The sequence below is a fragment of the Chlamydomonas reinhardtii genome, chromosome 12, assembly GCF_000002595.2.
Source record: "Chlamydomonas reinhardtii strain CC-503 cw92 mt+ chromosome 12, whole genome shotgun sequence".
In the NCBI taxonomy this organism is placed as follows: domain Eukaryota; kingdom Viridiplantae; phylum Chlorophyta; class Chlorophyceae; order Chlamydomonadales; family Chlamydomonadaceae; genus Chlamydomonas; species Chlamydomonas reinhardtii.
In genome coordinates, this window is record NC_057015.1 from 7268674 (window position 1) to 7283152 (window position 14479).

The 14479-nt window shown below is 64.1% G+C and overlaps 4 protein-coding genes across 4 annotated transcripts; 2 read left to right on the forward strand and 2 right to left on the reverse strand.

The window, feature by feature from the left end:
* Window positions 1-19: 19 nt before the first annotated feature.
* On the reverse strand, window positions 20-2101 carry CHLRE_12g557900v5 (uncharacterized protein). Its single transcript, XM_043069127.1, has 6 exons — window positions 1908-2101; window positions 1725-1808; window positions 1591-1653; window positions 1144-1359; window positions 751-889; window positions 20-597 (listed from the first exon to the last, which is right to left on the reverse strand). Exons 1-6 carry the CDS (start codon window positions 2041-2043, stop codon window positions 579-581), a joined length of 657 nt encoding a protein of 218 aa, XP_042918876.1. The 5' UTR covers window positions 2044-2101; the 3' UTR covers window positions 20-578.
* A 110-nt stretch (window positions 2102-2211) lies between these two features.
* CHLRE_12g557850v5 (uncharacterized protein) lies at window positions 2212-8233 on the forward strand. The gene is made up of 8 exons (XM_043069126.1): window positions 2212-2420; window positions 2592-2813; window positions 3126-4184; window positions 4373-4878; window positions 5209-5551; window positions 5827-5973; window positions 6227-6434; window positions 6761-8233. The coding sequence occupies exons 1-8, from the start codon at window positions 2322-2324 to the stop codon at window positions 7066-7068; spliced, it is 2892 nt and encodes a 963-aa protein (XP_042918877.1). The 5' UTR covers window positions 2212-2321; the 3' UTR covers window positions 7069-8233.
* A 108-nt stretch (window positions 8234-8341) lies between these two features.
* Window positions 8342-10347, forward strand: CHLRE_12g557800v5 (uncharacterized protein). Its single transcript, XM_001702773.2, has 6 exons — window positions 8342-8499; window positions 8576-8626; window positions 8703-8755; window positions 8878-8942; window positions 9320-9411; window positions 9668-10347. Exons 1-6 carry the CDS (start codon window positions 8497-8499, stop codon window positions 9779-9781), a joined length of 378 nt encoding a protein of 125 aa, XP_001702825.1. The 5' UTR covers window positions 8342-8496; the 3' UTR covers window positions 9782-10347.
* Window positions 10348-10455: 108 nt separating this feature from the next.
* Window positions 10456-14431, reverse strand: CHLRE_12g557750v5 (uncharacterized protein). Its single transcript, XM_043069125.1, has 8 exons — window positions 14217-14431; window positions 14021-14095; window positions 13658-13833; window positions 13018-13138; window positions 12727-12805; window positions 12305-12444; window positions 11914-12042; window positions 10456-11710 (listed from the first exon to the last, which is right to left on the reverse strand). The coding sequence occupies exons 1-8, from the start codon at window positions 14357-14359 to the stop codon at window positions 11578-11580; spliced, it is 996 nt and encodes a 331-aa protein (XP_042918878.1). The 5' UTR covers window positions 14360-14431; the 3' UTR covers window positions 10456-11577.
* Window positions 14432-14479: the final 48 nt, after the last annotated feature.

Consider the following 14479-nt stretch of genomic DNA (forward strand, 5'->3'; position numbering starts at 1 on the left):
GTGCAGAGGTCTACGAGTGGAAGGTACAAAATTACATGGACAACGAGTTGGCCAAGGAAAACACAGGGCGCGAGATCGGATACACAATGCGAGGGGGCGTGCCGAAGCCCACGGGGGTGTGCCGAAGCCCACTTCATTGGTATCGGACAAACTCACTCCAACCCACCGCGCTCATCACTTGAAAAACTAAGCCACGTAAGTACACAGCTTCGGCAGACAGTACAACCCCACAAAATCTTCGCAGCTTGCGCCCGGTCAGACGGGGTCAGAGGCAGGGGAGGAGGGCCTCCCCTGGTCAGAGGCCTTCTTCTACGCGCCTTACCGGACCGTCGCTCCCACGCTGACTGACCGCAGCTCACAGGACCCGCTGTGCGTTCCGCTTGCACATTCCCCGGGTGCCTACATAACATACCAGTCACGCCGGCCACAGCGTTTGCCGTAAACTTCTTCAGTCCTAGAAAGTCCCGCGGCTGAAATGAATCGTTGAATCCACCATCCACTCGCTCGTTGCCCAGTACTGCGCTCGCGCGACGCGGCCAGCTAGCGGCCCTATATGGGGTCTTCCTTGCAGCTTGTGCTTAGTGGGACTTAACTTTCCTGCAGGGCAGGCAGCAAAGGAACATGTTGTGAGCGCCCAGCACTTCAGACCCGTGCCCAGCTGCTTGCCCTCCGATGAGCATACTGCACCAGCCCAGCACCCTTCCCAGCCATCTCTCTCCCTCTCTCAATCGTCACCCCAGGCAGCCTCACCCGGTGGCAGCTACTGCGGAGTTGACATGGCGGGCGCAGTAGATGATGCAGGTGACGGGCACAACGATCCAGATCGCGTTGGCGCCCACAAAATAGCCCCAGAAGTAGAGGGGCTCGGGGCGCGTGTGCTTCTCCACGCCTGCACCATCAGCAGCCGTTGGAAAGAGTCCGTAAGCGGGCACTCTCGGCGATAGCTGGAGCTCCACTCGCGAACTTCTCAGAGGCCCGCCTTCAGTGCGGAACCCGCTGCACCCGCCCACAGGTCCCCCTGCTCGTCCACGCCCCAGGAGCCCTCACATGCCCACGCCCGCCCACCCCCATCATCGCAGTAGGCCACAATACGCTACGCAATGCATGCTGCCGCTCCGCCCGCCCTTCCTCGCCCGCCCGCACCGATGTGAAAGCAGGTGAGGTAGTACAGCACGTCGCCATATAGCTGCCCCAGCGACACCAGCAGCATGGCCGTGAAGCGCCAGGCCTTGCGGTGCAGGATGCCGTACACAATGGCGAAGCAGATGGGGCCCCAGATGAAGGCGGTCACGCCCTCCATCTGCACAATGAAGGCGTCGCGCGTGGCGTAGCGCGAGTCCGCCTTGGCGTACTCCTTCCCTGCGGGTGGTCCGGCCAGCCGATTGGCAGGCATGGCTCAGGGGCTTGGCGACCGGCTCGCGTACATGCAAACATGCTCAACGATGCCTTTGTAACCAGCATGCATGCGGGAGCTGTTAACATTGTGGCCAAGGGGGGCGGCGTGAGCATCTGGCGGATGCGGACGTGGCCATCCTGGCCATCCTTGCCCAAGCCCCTGCCTGTGCACCGGCAACCCTTTATCCCACTCACAGATCTCATTGAGAATGTTTCCGGTGGTATCCTTGTAGAAGTTGGCGTTGGCCACGACGGTCCCTGCGCGTGCCCAGGGCGGGGAAGTCAACGTTCGGGAGCTGCGTGTAGGTCCCGACGACCAGCGCACGCACCTTCAATGACGAAGTGAATGATGCCCGTCACCATCCACCAGCCAGCCCACAGACGCTCCACGGAGCTCAGGTACTTGAAGCGGCCTGCAGCCGGAGCAGTGTGTGACACCGTTATATGTGCGCATCGGTCGCCGCGGCCGCGGCAACTTCTATGTTGACTCTAATAGGCCATAGTTTTCTCACCTGTAAGCAAAAACATGAAGATGACCACCAGGGCCGAGCTGCCAAAGAAGACAGTGAGGATGGTTTCATAGGGGATGATGTTGGGCACGAAGCCCGGCAGCTCCAGGTCAAGGGGAAAGTATGGATGCTTAGCCATCTTTGTGGTGTACACAGAATTGCAACAGGAAATTCAGAGACGAACCCCAGGGGTGGACGGAGAGTCGGATCGGCGGGAAGTCCATGTCTGTCGAGACAGTAATCCACCAAAATGGCTGACGGTTAATTGCAAAGTTGATCTTAAGCCCTACAGCACTTCTTGAATTCAACTACTACTGCTATGGCAGCCTGCGGACTAATACAACATTCTTGCATGTGTTTCTGACTTTCGCGCGTGCGCGCCCCGTGACGTCGGCCCGCATGAGGAAGGTGCTACAAATGGCTGCACCATTTCAGAAAGCACAAGACCGTCTGGCGCTCCATGAACTCATCCGAGTGGGGGTTGGCCGGCAGGAGGACCTGCGCTTGCTCCAGAACGTAAGGTCCCCCTGTGACCGGCGGAGCTTCGCCTGACCCGCCCCTTGCCCCTGCCCTTGATGTATGCCACCCTATCTCCGAAGCACTACCACCAGCCCCCATCGCCAACACCACCCACCGCACAGCCAGCGTCCTGCTCCGCCTCCTCCTCTCCTCGGGGGTTGCTCACAGGTGGCTATGCAGGCCGCCTGCCTGCCTGCCGCCTCGCTGGCGCAGCTGTTGCGCGAGGCCGCCCTGCGCGAGGAGTGGCGAGGCCAGCGCGAGTCAGCGCTGCTTCACTCGCTGGGCCCTCAGTCGCTGGCGGGGTTGCTGGGGCTGGGGCCGGGGTCGGGGCCGGGCGTGGGCTCCGCTGACGGGCGGATGCTAGCCGACCAAGTGGCCGCGCTGACAGAGGTGAGAGCGAGGCGCAGCGGCTATCGGGAACGATCCATTGGTTCTGTATGGAGACTGGGGAGAGAGCTGCTGCGGCAGCGGTGTGCTGTGGGAAGGGCGGTGTGCCTCCTGAAGGGAGGCGTTGAGTGCGCAAGGACCGCCGTATGCTGCGACCGCACCATGCCGCACCACGGCACCACACGAACCACGGCACCACCACATGCTGCTCACGACTACGGCAGATGGTGCTGCCAGGTTGCCTGCAAGGCTTGCCAGGTCCCACCCGCCAACACAACATACTGCATGTGAGCATGTCAAGTGTACCCGTCGCAGATGATAGAGCAGCAGCAGCTGCGCCGCCGTCAGCGCGCGGCGCAGTCCGGCGGCTATCGCGGCGGCGGCACGCCGGGGGCCGCCTCCCGTGGCGCGCCGCTGTCCCCCCGCTCAACCGCTTCCGGCGCCGGCGGCGGCGGCGGACCCGCCATGTTTAAGCCCTACCTGGCCGCCCCCACGCCGCCACGGCCAGCCACGGTTCGTGGCGGCACGGCTGCGGGTGGGGTGCGGCCGCCCGGCCACAGCTCCCCCCTGATGCGGTCCGTGTCAGCAGGTGCGGGCGCTTACGAGCAGGCGGCGGGGGACGGCGCTGGAGGCGGCAGCGGTGCCGGGAGGGGCGGCGCCACTGGCGCAGGAGGACGGGGCGCGGGAGGGGCAGGCGGGAGCCTCAGCAGCGGCGGCGGAGCCGGCGCCAGCGGCGCAAGCCGGCTGACGCCTCGGCTGTCTGGTGGCGCCGCGTCCGCGATGGCTGCTGCCGCTACCATTTACGGAATGGGGGCTGGTGGCGGCGGGCTCGGCGCCGCCGCCGCCGCCGGCGGTCGCAGTGCGCTTGTGGGGTCTCCCGCGCGCGGGCTCCGAGCCAACAGCAGCAGCTGTACCGCCGGTGGCGGCAGTGGCTTGGCCGGCGCCCGCCAGGGCACAGCGCGCTCGGTCGCGGGGACCGGCGGCGCTGGCAGCACGTGGGAGCGCGCGTACACGCCTCAGACCTCTTCACTGTCCAGCAGCAGCAGCAGTAGAGCTGGCGGTGGTGCACCGCCGGCAAGTGCCGGGCGCACTTGCTCGCGACCGGGCAGCGCGCCGGACGAGGACGGGCCAATGCCGATGTCGCGAGGCGGGGCGGGCGGGGGGCAGGAGGCGGCGCCGGGCGCGTCGGGAGCGGCGGCAGCTGCGGCGGCTGCAGCCGCGGCGGCGGCGGCTGTGGGCGCTGGGACGGACGGTTCGGGGCAGCGGAGAGGCGGCACCGGCGGCGGGGGAGCGGGAGCTGGAGGCGGCGGCCGGGAGCCGGACCGGTCCAGTGGCTTCAGGCACCTATGGCGGCTGCAGGCGCTACTGATGCAGGTGCTGCGATTGTTGGCGCAGGAATTGGGGTCAGAGAGGGAGCAATGGTTTCGCGAGAAGAGGGAGTGCAAGCACGAAGTCGTGCGGCATGTACGTGCAAATCAGGGTAGCGTCTTTCTGCCGTAGGCGACCCAGTTGCCGTGTCGCAGCTAACCCTCCTTGTTACCTTCCCCTGTACATGCTTCCAGGGCCTGCGCGCGCATGCGGCGGAGGAGGGCGGCGGCGGGGCGCTGGAGGCGCTGGCGGCGAGTGTGGGCGAGGGCCAGCGCTTCTTCGTCGACTGCCTAGCGGAGGCCGCGGACGTGGCGGGCCTGACACTAGCTGACGTGGCAGCGGGCGTGGCACTGGGCGGCCTGGCGGCCGCGGGCGCGGGCGCGGGCGTGGGGCCGGGGCCTGGTGGTGTGGCTTGGGGAGCTGCAGGCAGCAGCAGACCCGGGACCAGCGCCAGCATGATGGGGGGAGGGGCTGGCGGGTCGCCAGGTCAGCGGGTGCCAGGCGCGGGCTGGGACAGGCTGCTGCGGCTGGGGCAGCTGGGGTTGACGCGGGCGGACATTGCGCGGCTGGACGCCATTCGGCGGCAGCAGGCGGCGCGGACCATACAGCGCGCGGCGCGGCGCTGGATGCGGCGGCGGCGGCACCGGCGGCGGCTTGCGGAGGCGCGCGCTCGGGCGGACGCCATGCAGCGGAAGCTGAGGTGCGCGAGGGCGGGCCGGCGTGTGTTCGTGACTGAGTGGCTGCGGTGTTGTGCGGGCGAGGCGGGTGTGACGGTGTGGTGTGCGGCGCGGCGGGCGATGCTGCACACTGCGGCGCGGGATTGCTGTGTACCTCAAGCAGGGAGGCCTACTGCGTCTGACGCTGTCGCTGTACACACCGCTCCTGCGTAGCGGCGGGGTTACTGGCGCGGGTTGGCGGGGTGGGGGTGCAGCTGTGCATGCGGTGCACGTGCGGACTGCATGGCGCGGCTCCACCACTGCACCGCTGCACCAGTTCACCACCTGTAAACCCCCTGACTCCGCTGCTGCAGGGAGCGGGCTGCCAAGGTGATTCAGGCCTGGGTGCGCGGCCACCTGGCCCGCCGCACCGCGCAGCGCCTGAGGGCGGAGGCGGAGCGGCAGGCGCAGCGGAGGCGGCTGGCGGAGGCGGCGCGGGCGCGGGCGGCGGCCGTCATCCAGCGCGCCTGGCGGGCGCACCGGCGGGCGGTGCGCTACGCGGCGGCCCTGGCGCGGGCGGAGGAGAGGCTGCAGCAGCAGGGCGGCGCGGCTGGGGCTGGGGCGGGGGCGGGGGCTGTAGCAGGTGGGCTGGTGTGCGGTGTGGCGGGGCGGCCGCGGAGTCGCTACTCGCTGGAGCAGGCGGTCGTTATCATACAGGTGGGTAGGTGGGCAGGCGGGCGGGCGGGCGGGCGGGTGGGGTGGGGTGGGTGGGGTGGGTGGGTGGGTGGGTGAGTGGGTAGGCGGGTGGATACTGGTGGATTGGTACGGCAGGCGGTAGGGCAGCGCCGCGCGAAGGCCTCAGGCACAAGGGGGGGACTGGGGTTGCTGGTGACTCATGCGGGTGACATGACTGCGGCTGAAGGAACCGCAAGAGGCACCGCGAGAGGAACCGTAAGCGAATATTGCGTTGTTGCCGCGGCGCTTGCCCTCAGGCGGCGCTGCGCGGCTGGGCAGTGCGCCGCAGCATCGGGCTGTGGTGGGCGCGCACACGGACGGGGCTGCGCACGCGGCGGGCGGCTGTGTCCAGCTGGCGACAGCACCAGCGCTTCATGAAGGCCAGCCATGACATGCAGGCGCAGGTGCGGCGGCGGCGGCGGCGGCGGCGCCACAACTGCTTGCCTTGCTCACTGCTCTGATTGCGTGTTGTACGAACACGCAAGTGCCCCCTTCCGCTCGCACGCTTTGCTGCCGACCTGAACCTCCACACCTCCATTTGCATCCCCGCTCTGCGTTTCTGGGTTGGGCTACGATTCCTTGACTCTTGGGACCCATTGGGCTCGGGCACATAACCCTCCCCCTTCAAGCATAAACCTGGGCTTCCTGCTGCCGCAGCTGCTGGGCGCGCTGGTGCGGGAGGCCCAGGTGGCGGAGGCGCTGGAGGCGGACCGGCGGCGGCAGGCGGCGGAGATGGAGGCCGCGTTCGGCGAGTGGCTGCTGCAGCAGCAGCGGGTGGCGCTGTCGCAGCCGCTGCCGCGCGGCTGGGTGCCGCACCCACACCCAGACGACCCCACACGCATGTGCTTCCTCAACACACGCACAGGTGCGGAGGCGAAAGGACCGCGCGGCCGGAGCCGTGTGTGGATGTTGTGTGCGTGAATGCGTGCCCCCAGAGCATAGCTAAGGGCGTTGCTGACAACCCGTGTCGTCATGCGTGGCAGCGCCTCAATTGCCTTGCGTCAGCCTTCACCCTGCCCGACCCGCACACTTGCCACAGCTGCTCTCCCCTCCACTTCTCTGCACTGCCGCCAGGCGTACACACGCTTGGGATTGGCGGGCGCGCGAGCGTGCCATTCCTCCTCATACACACACACGTGCAAACGTACGTTTTCCCCCCTTCCACCCCTTTCAACACTCGCCCTCCCCCAGGCGACTTGCACTCGCTCCACCCGGCCATGGCGGAGCTGGCGCGCCACGCCTCGGAGCAGCACGCCGCCGCCGCCGCCGGCCTGGCGGCGCGCTTCGAGGGCCTGCCCGCCTACGTGGCGGCGCTGCACGAGGCCACCGCCCGCCAGGCCGCCATCGCCATGCGGGCCATTGCGCTCATGTACAACAGGGCCGCGGTCAGCGGCGGCGGCGGCTCCGGCTCCGGCTCCGGCTCCGGGCCCGGGGCGGTGCAGGCGCAGGCGCAGGCGGTGCCTCAGGGCGCAGGGGCGGGGGGCGGCAAGGCGAGGTGAGGTGAGGTGAGGTGAGGCGGTGTGGATGTCCGCACAGGGGCCAACGCATTTGCATGCTGAACGTTGCTGTTGATTTTGTGAGGTGCGTCTCAGCTGAGTGCCACAGGCGGGGCCGGGCCACGGGGCCGGCCCGGACATTTTGTTGCAGTGAGCGGCTAGTGAGTGACGAACAAGGTACTGAGCGAAATCTGTTCAGCTAAAGGTGCTGAACAAGGTATTGAACGAAATGTGCTGAACGAACGGTGCTGAACAAGGTGCTGACAAGGGCCGCGTTGCGTGGGCCTAGTTGCATGGGCTTGGTCAAGGCGAGTTTGGGGCAGGGCGGCCGGTTGCGTATTTGCCTCCCGGGCGGTGGGGGGGATGTTCGTGTTGCTGGGCCATTGAGATGCTCGTCAGGTTCTGATGCGGGCCCGTGTAGACTGTAGACGTGACGACGTGCGGTTGCAGGTGGCGTGACCTACAGATGGACACCGTACAACGAGAACAAACATCCAAATGCTGCAGTTGTGCTGATGGGCTCGTACTGATCAACTTGAGACTACGGTGAACAGTGCCTTAATTGCTCGTGCGGGGCATGGCTGATGGCTGAGCGCCCGTGGGGGCGTGGCGGCACAAAGTAGCCGCTTGCAGGCGCAGTTGCCGATTCGAGGAGGTTCCCGCAACCAGGGGCCTCCCTGGCCACAACTGGTTTCAGCGCTTGACACCTAGGATGAGCGGATTAGGTTCATGGTGACCTGTACTAAGCATAGGACGCAGCACTGGCGGGCTGTGTATGCGTGTGTGCTAGGTGCGCTAGGTGCAGCGCATTGCAACGTGACAGGCCGTGACGGGAAGGCGCGGCGTGCGTGTGCGTAGAGGGGGCGGGCGCGCTGCTTCACTGCTACCAAGCATAGGACGCAGCACTGGCGGGTTGTGTGCACGTGTGTGCTAGGGTCGTTAGGTGAAGCGCGTGGGAGTGTGACAGGTCGTGATATGGGAAGGTGCGGCAGGGTGCGGCATGCGTGTGCGCGGTTTTCCCTGCCGCCTATTTACATGCAATTGGCGCGTGCGGGGTGAAGAGTATCAGGACAGACGGTACCCGGCCTCAGTGCTGTGGGCCAATGTATGCATCAGCTATCACACATTGTCAAGTCCGCACTGAGGGTTCTTGCCCCATCCTTCAACTTCGGTGGTCGGCCCCGGCGAGGTTGTCCATGTGTCCGTGGCGTGGGGGCTTGACTGGAAGCCATCCTGGACGGGGCGATCGCAGGTCAAGCGCCACCTCCATTTCATCCACAATTATATATCTTATTTGTCAATCTATCAAGTGTACCAGATACCGCAAAGGACCCTGAGTGCACACTCTGACAAGCACAGAAACTTCCGGGCTACCTCACGCGCGAACTGCGCTGCTCTGTATTTGCCCTTTAGTGATCGTTGACCTTAGAAATGGTGAGAGGAGCATTGCGGAAGCTGTTGGGCCTTTGCGCGACAGCCGGCTTCACTTGTTATCGATATTTGTTTACAGGACGCGGACCCGCAGCAGATGGCTGCCATGATGGCTGCTCAGGGTGGTAAGGTAAGCGAACTCGACTGTCGTTTGCGCGCCAGGCTCGTATCCGCGGGTCTTGACCCCGCGCATTCGGTCGGCGCAGGCTGGTGGCGCGCCAAGCCAGGAGGATATTGAGGCACAGGAGGAGGCCAAGCGGTAGGTGGAAGGGGGAGCGAGTTTCATAGGCTGCACCGTAAGAGCCAGTTCTCAGAACCCGGGCCCTTCCGTGCACACACGGGACTCAACCCGCGTCCCGCTGCCCTGCTGCGCGCTTGCAGCAACGCGGAGGAGCAGCGCCGCACGATGCTGGCAGCCTGCATGACCAACGAGGCGCGCGAGCGACGTGAGTATTACCGGGCCGTGAACGGGCCTTCTGCCTTCAATGGCGGCCCCGGACTTGTGAAAATGGTGGCCCTGCGTGGACGGGCGTATTGCATCAAAAGCGGTCACAAGCCTCGGCCCCAGCTCTAGGCGGAGACCCTGAACCTGCATGCAGCTGCACAGCGCGGACCTGATGACGGGATGCGGTCCGGACGTGTGCTTGGCAATACAGTCGTTCCTGGGCCGCGCCGCAGCCCACAGCCACAGCCTTCCTGACAGCACCTCGCGCTCACGCCCGTGCCTGGGCCCACGACACCGGCGTGTCACGTGCGCGCCCTGATCATACCCGTGATACCCGTGTGCTCCTTTGCGTGTGCATGTGCGTGTGTGTGGCTGCAGTGTCGCGCATTGCAATTGTAAAGCCGGAGAAGGCGCGCGGCATTGAGAACATGATCCTCGCCGCCGCACAGCGGGGGGCGCTTGGGGCCAAGGTGCGTGTCACGGTGGCTTGCAACTACTGCATCTGAAGGCGCTGTTGGCATTTCAACGGCCCATTTGTGCGATCCTGGGAGGGTGATTGGGGTTGGAGCCGCCAGGGCTCCGTCCTCAGCCGCCGTGGGTGTGTGGGTGGTCGTGTGTGAGTGCGCGACGCCCACCCGCATTCGGCTCCCAGTCATTGCTCCCTCCCTCCTTACTCGCCCTGGACGCCCATGCCTTTTGGTGCCTCCTCCCCGGCGTGGCCTGCAGGTGACTGAGGAGCGGCTAGTGGAGCTGCTTGAGCAGATCAACGAGCGGGAAGGCGCGTCCAAGCCCAAGATCACGATACAGCGGCGCCGGCCCAACCTGTTTGAGGACGATTGAACCAGCATGAGGCTGTCACTGGAGGCGGATTGGAGGGCTGCGGGAGCGAAAGGATGCGGCAAGATGAGCATGTGATGAACAGATGGGGGGCAGGAGTTTAGGCGGGCGTGTTTTGAGAAGTGGTGCAACGCGGGCGTCGTGGCTGATCCACCAGGGTCAAAAGTGAGGAGGTGCGGCGTTGGCAGGAACTGGCGAAAGGCAATGCAACGGACACATAAGTGGTGCGAAAGCGATGTGCGGTTGTACGGCGAGCTCGGTGAGCTAAGGGCGGAGGTTGACCAAAGCTTTCAAAGTTGCTGTTGTTGCAAGCAAGGCGTACACCACGGTCTGAGCTGGCTATGGCTGCAATAGCTAGCGTGCATTGTATGTTGTACATTGCCTTGGAGGTTGCGATGAGGCTTTTATGCATGCTCGTGGTTTCCGCGAGGGCTTGGAACAGGCTGCCAGTCAGGCGGTGCGGTGATGGGAAGGTGTTGACGTGTTTCCCGTGTTGAGCACGCACACAACTCAGCCAGTTGCTGAGCCATGGCGTGGACGTCTGCACGTGACTGTAACAGGACACGCCATGCGACGGCCCCCTGCCATGAACACACGCGGGCCAGGCGAGGCTCATGTGCCGTAGGCCCGTAGCCCAGAAGGACACACGGCCGCGTCAGGCAATCCCAGGGATTCTGGGGCAATCCTTATTACAGTTAGGTGTTGCGCACCTGGGCGTGCAAGGCTGCAAGCTATCCTACCCTTGCGCAGCCGCAACCGACAGCCTTACTGACCTGATTCGGCCACGCGCACGGCGCAATGCTGGTGGACCAAGTACTGAGCAGGCTCCATACTGACGCCGGGGCGCTGGCGGCGCACACAGCTTGGCTTGCGGGTGCACCACGAACCACCGGCAACAGACCTACTAGATGCCAGCTCTAACCAGCTATACTACAATACGTGGGGATTGGTGCTCCACTAATTGGGCGCCAGCGCGCTAGGCTCCTCACAAGAACGCTAACCACCACGCCCCGCGCAAAACAACCACAAGGCCGCGTCACTCGCCTGCACCTGCCTCAATGTGAGGCTACGCGGTTACTGGATGATTGGTTCCGGCACGCCGGCTACAGTGTCCCAAAGAAGGAGTGTCGAGTCTAGCATAAGACATGATATAATACATATGCCACAGCACAAGAAAGAATACCGGTCCTGCACGTGCATGTCTCACATTTGCACACAATGCCCAGTACAGTAGCCACCTGCCCACTTCCAATCCTCCACACCCGTACGTCACCGCTTCGCTGCGCGCAGCGTGACTTAGGCAACGTATGGCGCCTCAGTCGCCATGACGTGTCCACCGGCGGCGGCGGGGGCATGTGCACCTGCGCTGCCAGTGTAAGTATTCTCAAGTGTTCTGATACAAAACCCCCACGTGGCTGGCTCCCATCACGGCCACCGGCAACAACAGGCCTACTGGCCCCAACGGCAGCCACGGCCTCAACATCTATTGCTGCCGTGCAGCACTCGCTGCATTACTGCGTTTGACGGCAACCGCAACGACAACGTTCCCTAGTCCTCCCGCACCCGCTGCTACCGCGGTTCCCACTACTGCTACTGCCGCTCAGTGCCACTCATGTGCCGTGCACGCACAACGCTGCTGCCAAGTCTGGCGCCGCCCTGATTCCACCGCACCCTCTGCTCCTGCCGCTGCTACCGCCGCTCCTGCCACTGCTGACGCCACCGCCGCTGCCTCCCCCGCTGCTGCTGCTGCTGCCGCCGCTCCAGTCTGCCACTGCTGTCCCTAGCTAATAGTAATAGTATCATTGCACGATGGCCAGCGGCCGCTTGACACCCTTGCCGTACTTGTCCACTGTGTCATCCCACAGCTTCTGCAGTGCCTCCGTGTAGGTCTTATGCAGCGCCGCCACCTCAGCCTCCGTGGGACTGGACACCCTGTGTGTGAGCGTGTATGTGTGCGTGTGCAGTCGGGGCCGCACAGTGGCGAGGCCGCGTGGGCGCGTGGGATGTGACGGGGAGCTTGCTTGTCAGAGCCGTCGGTACTGCCAGCTGACACCCGCACTCCTGTCCTCAGCTAGCTGGCAAGCTACCGCAGCCATGCCCAACCACTTCCCTCGCGCGCGCAGCCGGGCACTCACTTGTCCACCTGTATGGGTGCCCCCACCACCACAGTGAGCGGCACCTGCAGCGCTAGCATGCCCCAGCCCCCGAACAGTCCGGTGCCCCAGCACAGGGGCGTGGAGAAGCCAAACACCTGCTTCAGCACCCTGCACGAGCGGGAGGTTCGCGTGCACACGTGCGGGGGAGGGGGTTACATTCATGATGGGCGGGGGGCACGGGGGGGGGATTGCAGGTTGCAGCCCATACTGAACCGAACCCATTGCATAAGGCAAGGGACAAGGCAAGTAAACCCATGGTATCCTGGTGTTGGCAGGGGTCACGCCGGCTTCAGCGGGGGCGGAAGGACTCCCTCATATACCAAAAGTATCAAGCGTGGCGGTAACGTGAACCATGCGTGGCGGGGCTCACTTCATGACCGCGGCCGCCCGGCTGCAGGGCGGCGGGATGTAGGTGTGGAAGGTGTCTGTCTCACCGTACGACAGCACCGGCACCAGACTGGCGCCGGTCTGCAGCGCCAGGCGCACAAAGCCCTTGCGGTTGCGCAGCACCTGTAGTGGAAGCACGAGCACATGAGCAGGACGTCGAGGGTTTGCATGCAGGCACAGCAATGTTGAGGGTTTGCACAATGCTCCTCTATTCCTGTCTTGCTGTGAGCACACGCATGTTGTGGGCACACGTTCCTCGGGACCGCACCACTAGGGTTTTTGCACCACACTCCGTACCTACCTCCGCAACATTCCTCCCCCTGCCAGGTTATGTCCTAGGTTCCCGTTAGTGTGGGCTTGACATGACTCCCCCCCATCAGTCCTCACCCCTTCCGTCCCTCTCACCAGGTCATAAGTTCCCTCCGCCGCCAACAGCGCCTCAGACGCGCCGCCCACCACCAACACAACCGCACGGCCCGGCTTTCTGTGTGCGCACACATCGGCGGGGAGGGGGAAGCGTGTTCCAAACAGGCACATGGCAACGGCCCAGGAAGCTGCACCGCATTTAACAGTTCAGCCCTCTTTGACAAGTCAGGATCTATTTGGTAAGCTTGGGCATGCACCTGCCCCCCCTGGCAAACACAACCCATCAACTTGCTGGTACCGTACGCTCTTTCTCTTCAGCCTCCCACTCACCCTGTCAGCACGCGCGCCAGAGTGTCTCGCCCCACGCCGCACATGCCGTGCGATAGGATGTACTCACGCAAACCAGGCACCCAGAAGTTTGAAGCCAGCGTGGCGCAGCGCAGGTCCAGGCCTGGCGTGTGTGCAGCGGGGCAGGGCAATGGGCAGGTTGGCGTGGTGCCGTAGTTTGCAGCGTAGTCCCAGACTCAGGCCGTGTGTGTGTGTGTGTGAGTGTGTGTGTGTCTGTCTGTGTGTGTGCGCGTGTGTGTGTCTGTTTGTCTGTGTGTGTCTGTGTGTATGACGAGTGTTGCGGAACTTATGCGTGTGTGGTAGTTTACTCCAAAACCAACCAGACCAAGACCATTAGTGGGGCCTTGAGCGGCCAGGTTGAGGGGCAGGTTGAGAGGCAGGTTGAGGGGCAGGTTGAGGGGCAGGTCGAGAGGCAGGTTGAGGGGCAGCGGCGGGGCACAGGAGGTGGGGGCAGGCGTGCGTGGGCATCGGGGACTCGATCCACGAAATCCTAGTGTCTAGCCCGGAAGGTGGGAGCCGACACGACCGTACCGTCGCATTAGGCCCATGCTGCCGACAAGGCAAAATACGGCACGCGCACTCAAAGAATTCATAGTAACGCAAACGCCATGTCGTCACGCACCTGGGAACAGTTTGGAGAAGCCCAGCGCCTCTGTGGCAAATGCCAGCCAGTCGGAAATGGCGATGACGCCGTGCGGGTGGCTCACGAATATATAGCGGCCAGCCGGATCCAGGTCGGCGGTCTTAATCAGGCGGGCGCCGGGGAAGTAAGAGGCCATAACCTTCCAGATATGCCACCTGTGGGAATGAGTTTGTGTGTGGGTGTACGGGGTGGGATTGCGAGTGGATGGGGGTAAGTGGAGGGCGGAGATAAGGCCTACGGTGGGGCGTAGATTGCATCTAGGTAGCAAGAAAGCCCACCCGCGGCCTATCCCGTGCCCCCGGCTGATGAGCCTGGCCCCGCTTAGACTAAGAAGCCCCTTACTTGCGGAAGGTCGGCTTCCACTTGCAGTTGGCGTCATCTTTAGAGCCCGGGCCGACGACAACATAATAGAGGTACCTGCGCACAAAGTCGGCCATGTCAAGCTTCTATTTCGATTTCGGCGACGGTTGGAACCCCGGAAACGCCCGTCGTCGACAACTCCATAGCACGCTAGATACCATACATATAGTGCACTTACAGCAGGAAGGCAATTGTGAGCGTGGTGCTCTGCACGTAAAGCAATGTGCCGATGAGCAGAGGCCACACCCATGCTTGGCTTATAGCTGTGATTAGGAACCAAGACACAGCTAATCGACACATCACGAGCTCTAGTTGGTTCATTCTGCTCACGACGCTCCAAGTCAAGGGTTTCAGAAGGTGCCCGCTCACTTGAGTGAGTGCTGCAAGCTCGTGTATTATGCTTATTTTGGCGGTTCCTCTATACAGAGCGTGTGGTTTCTG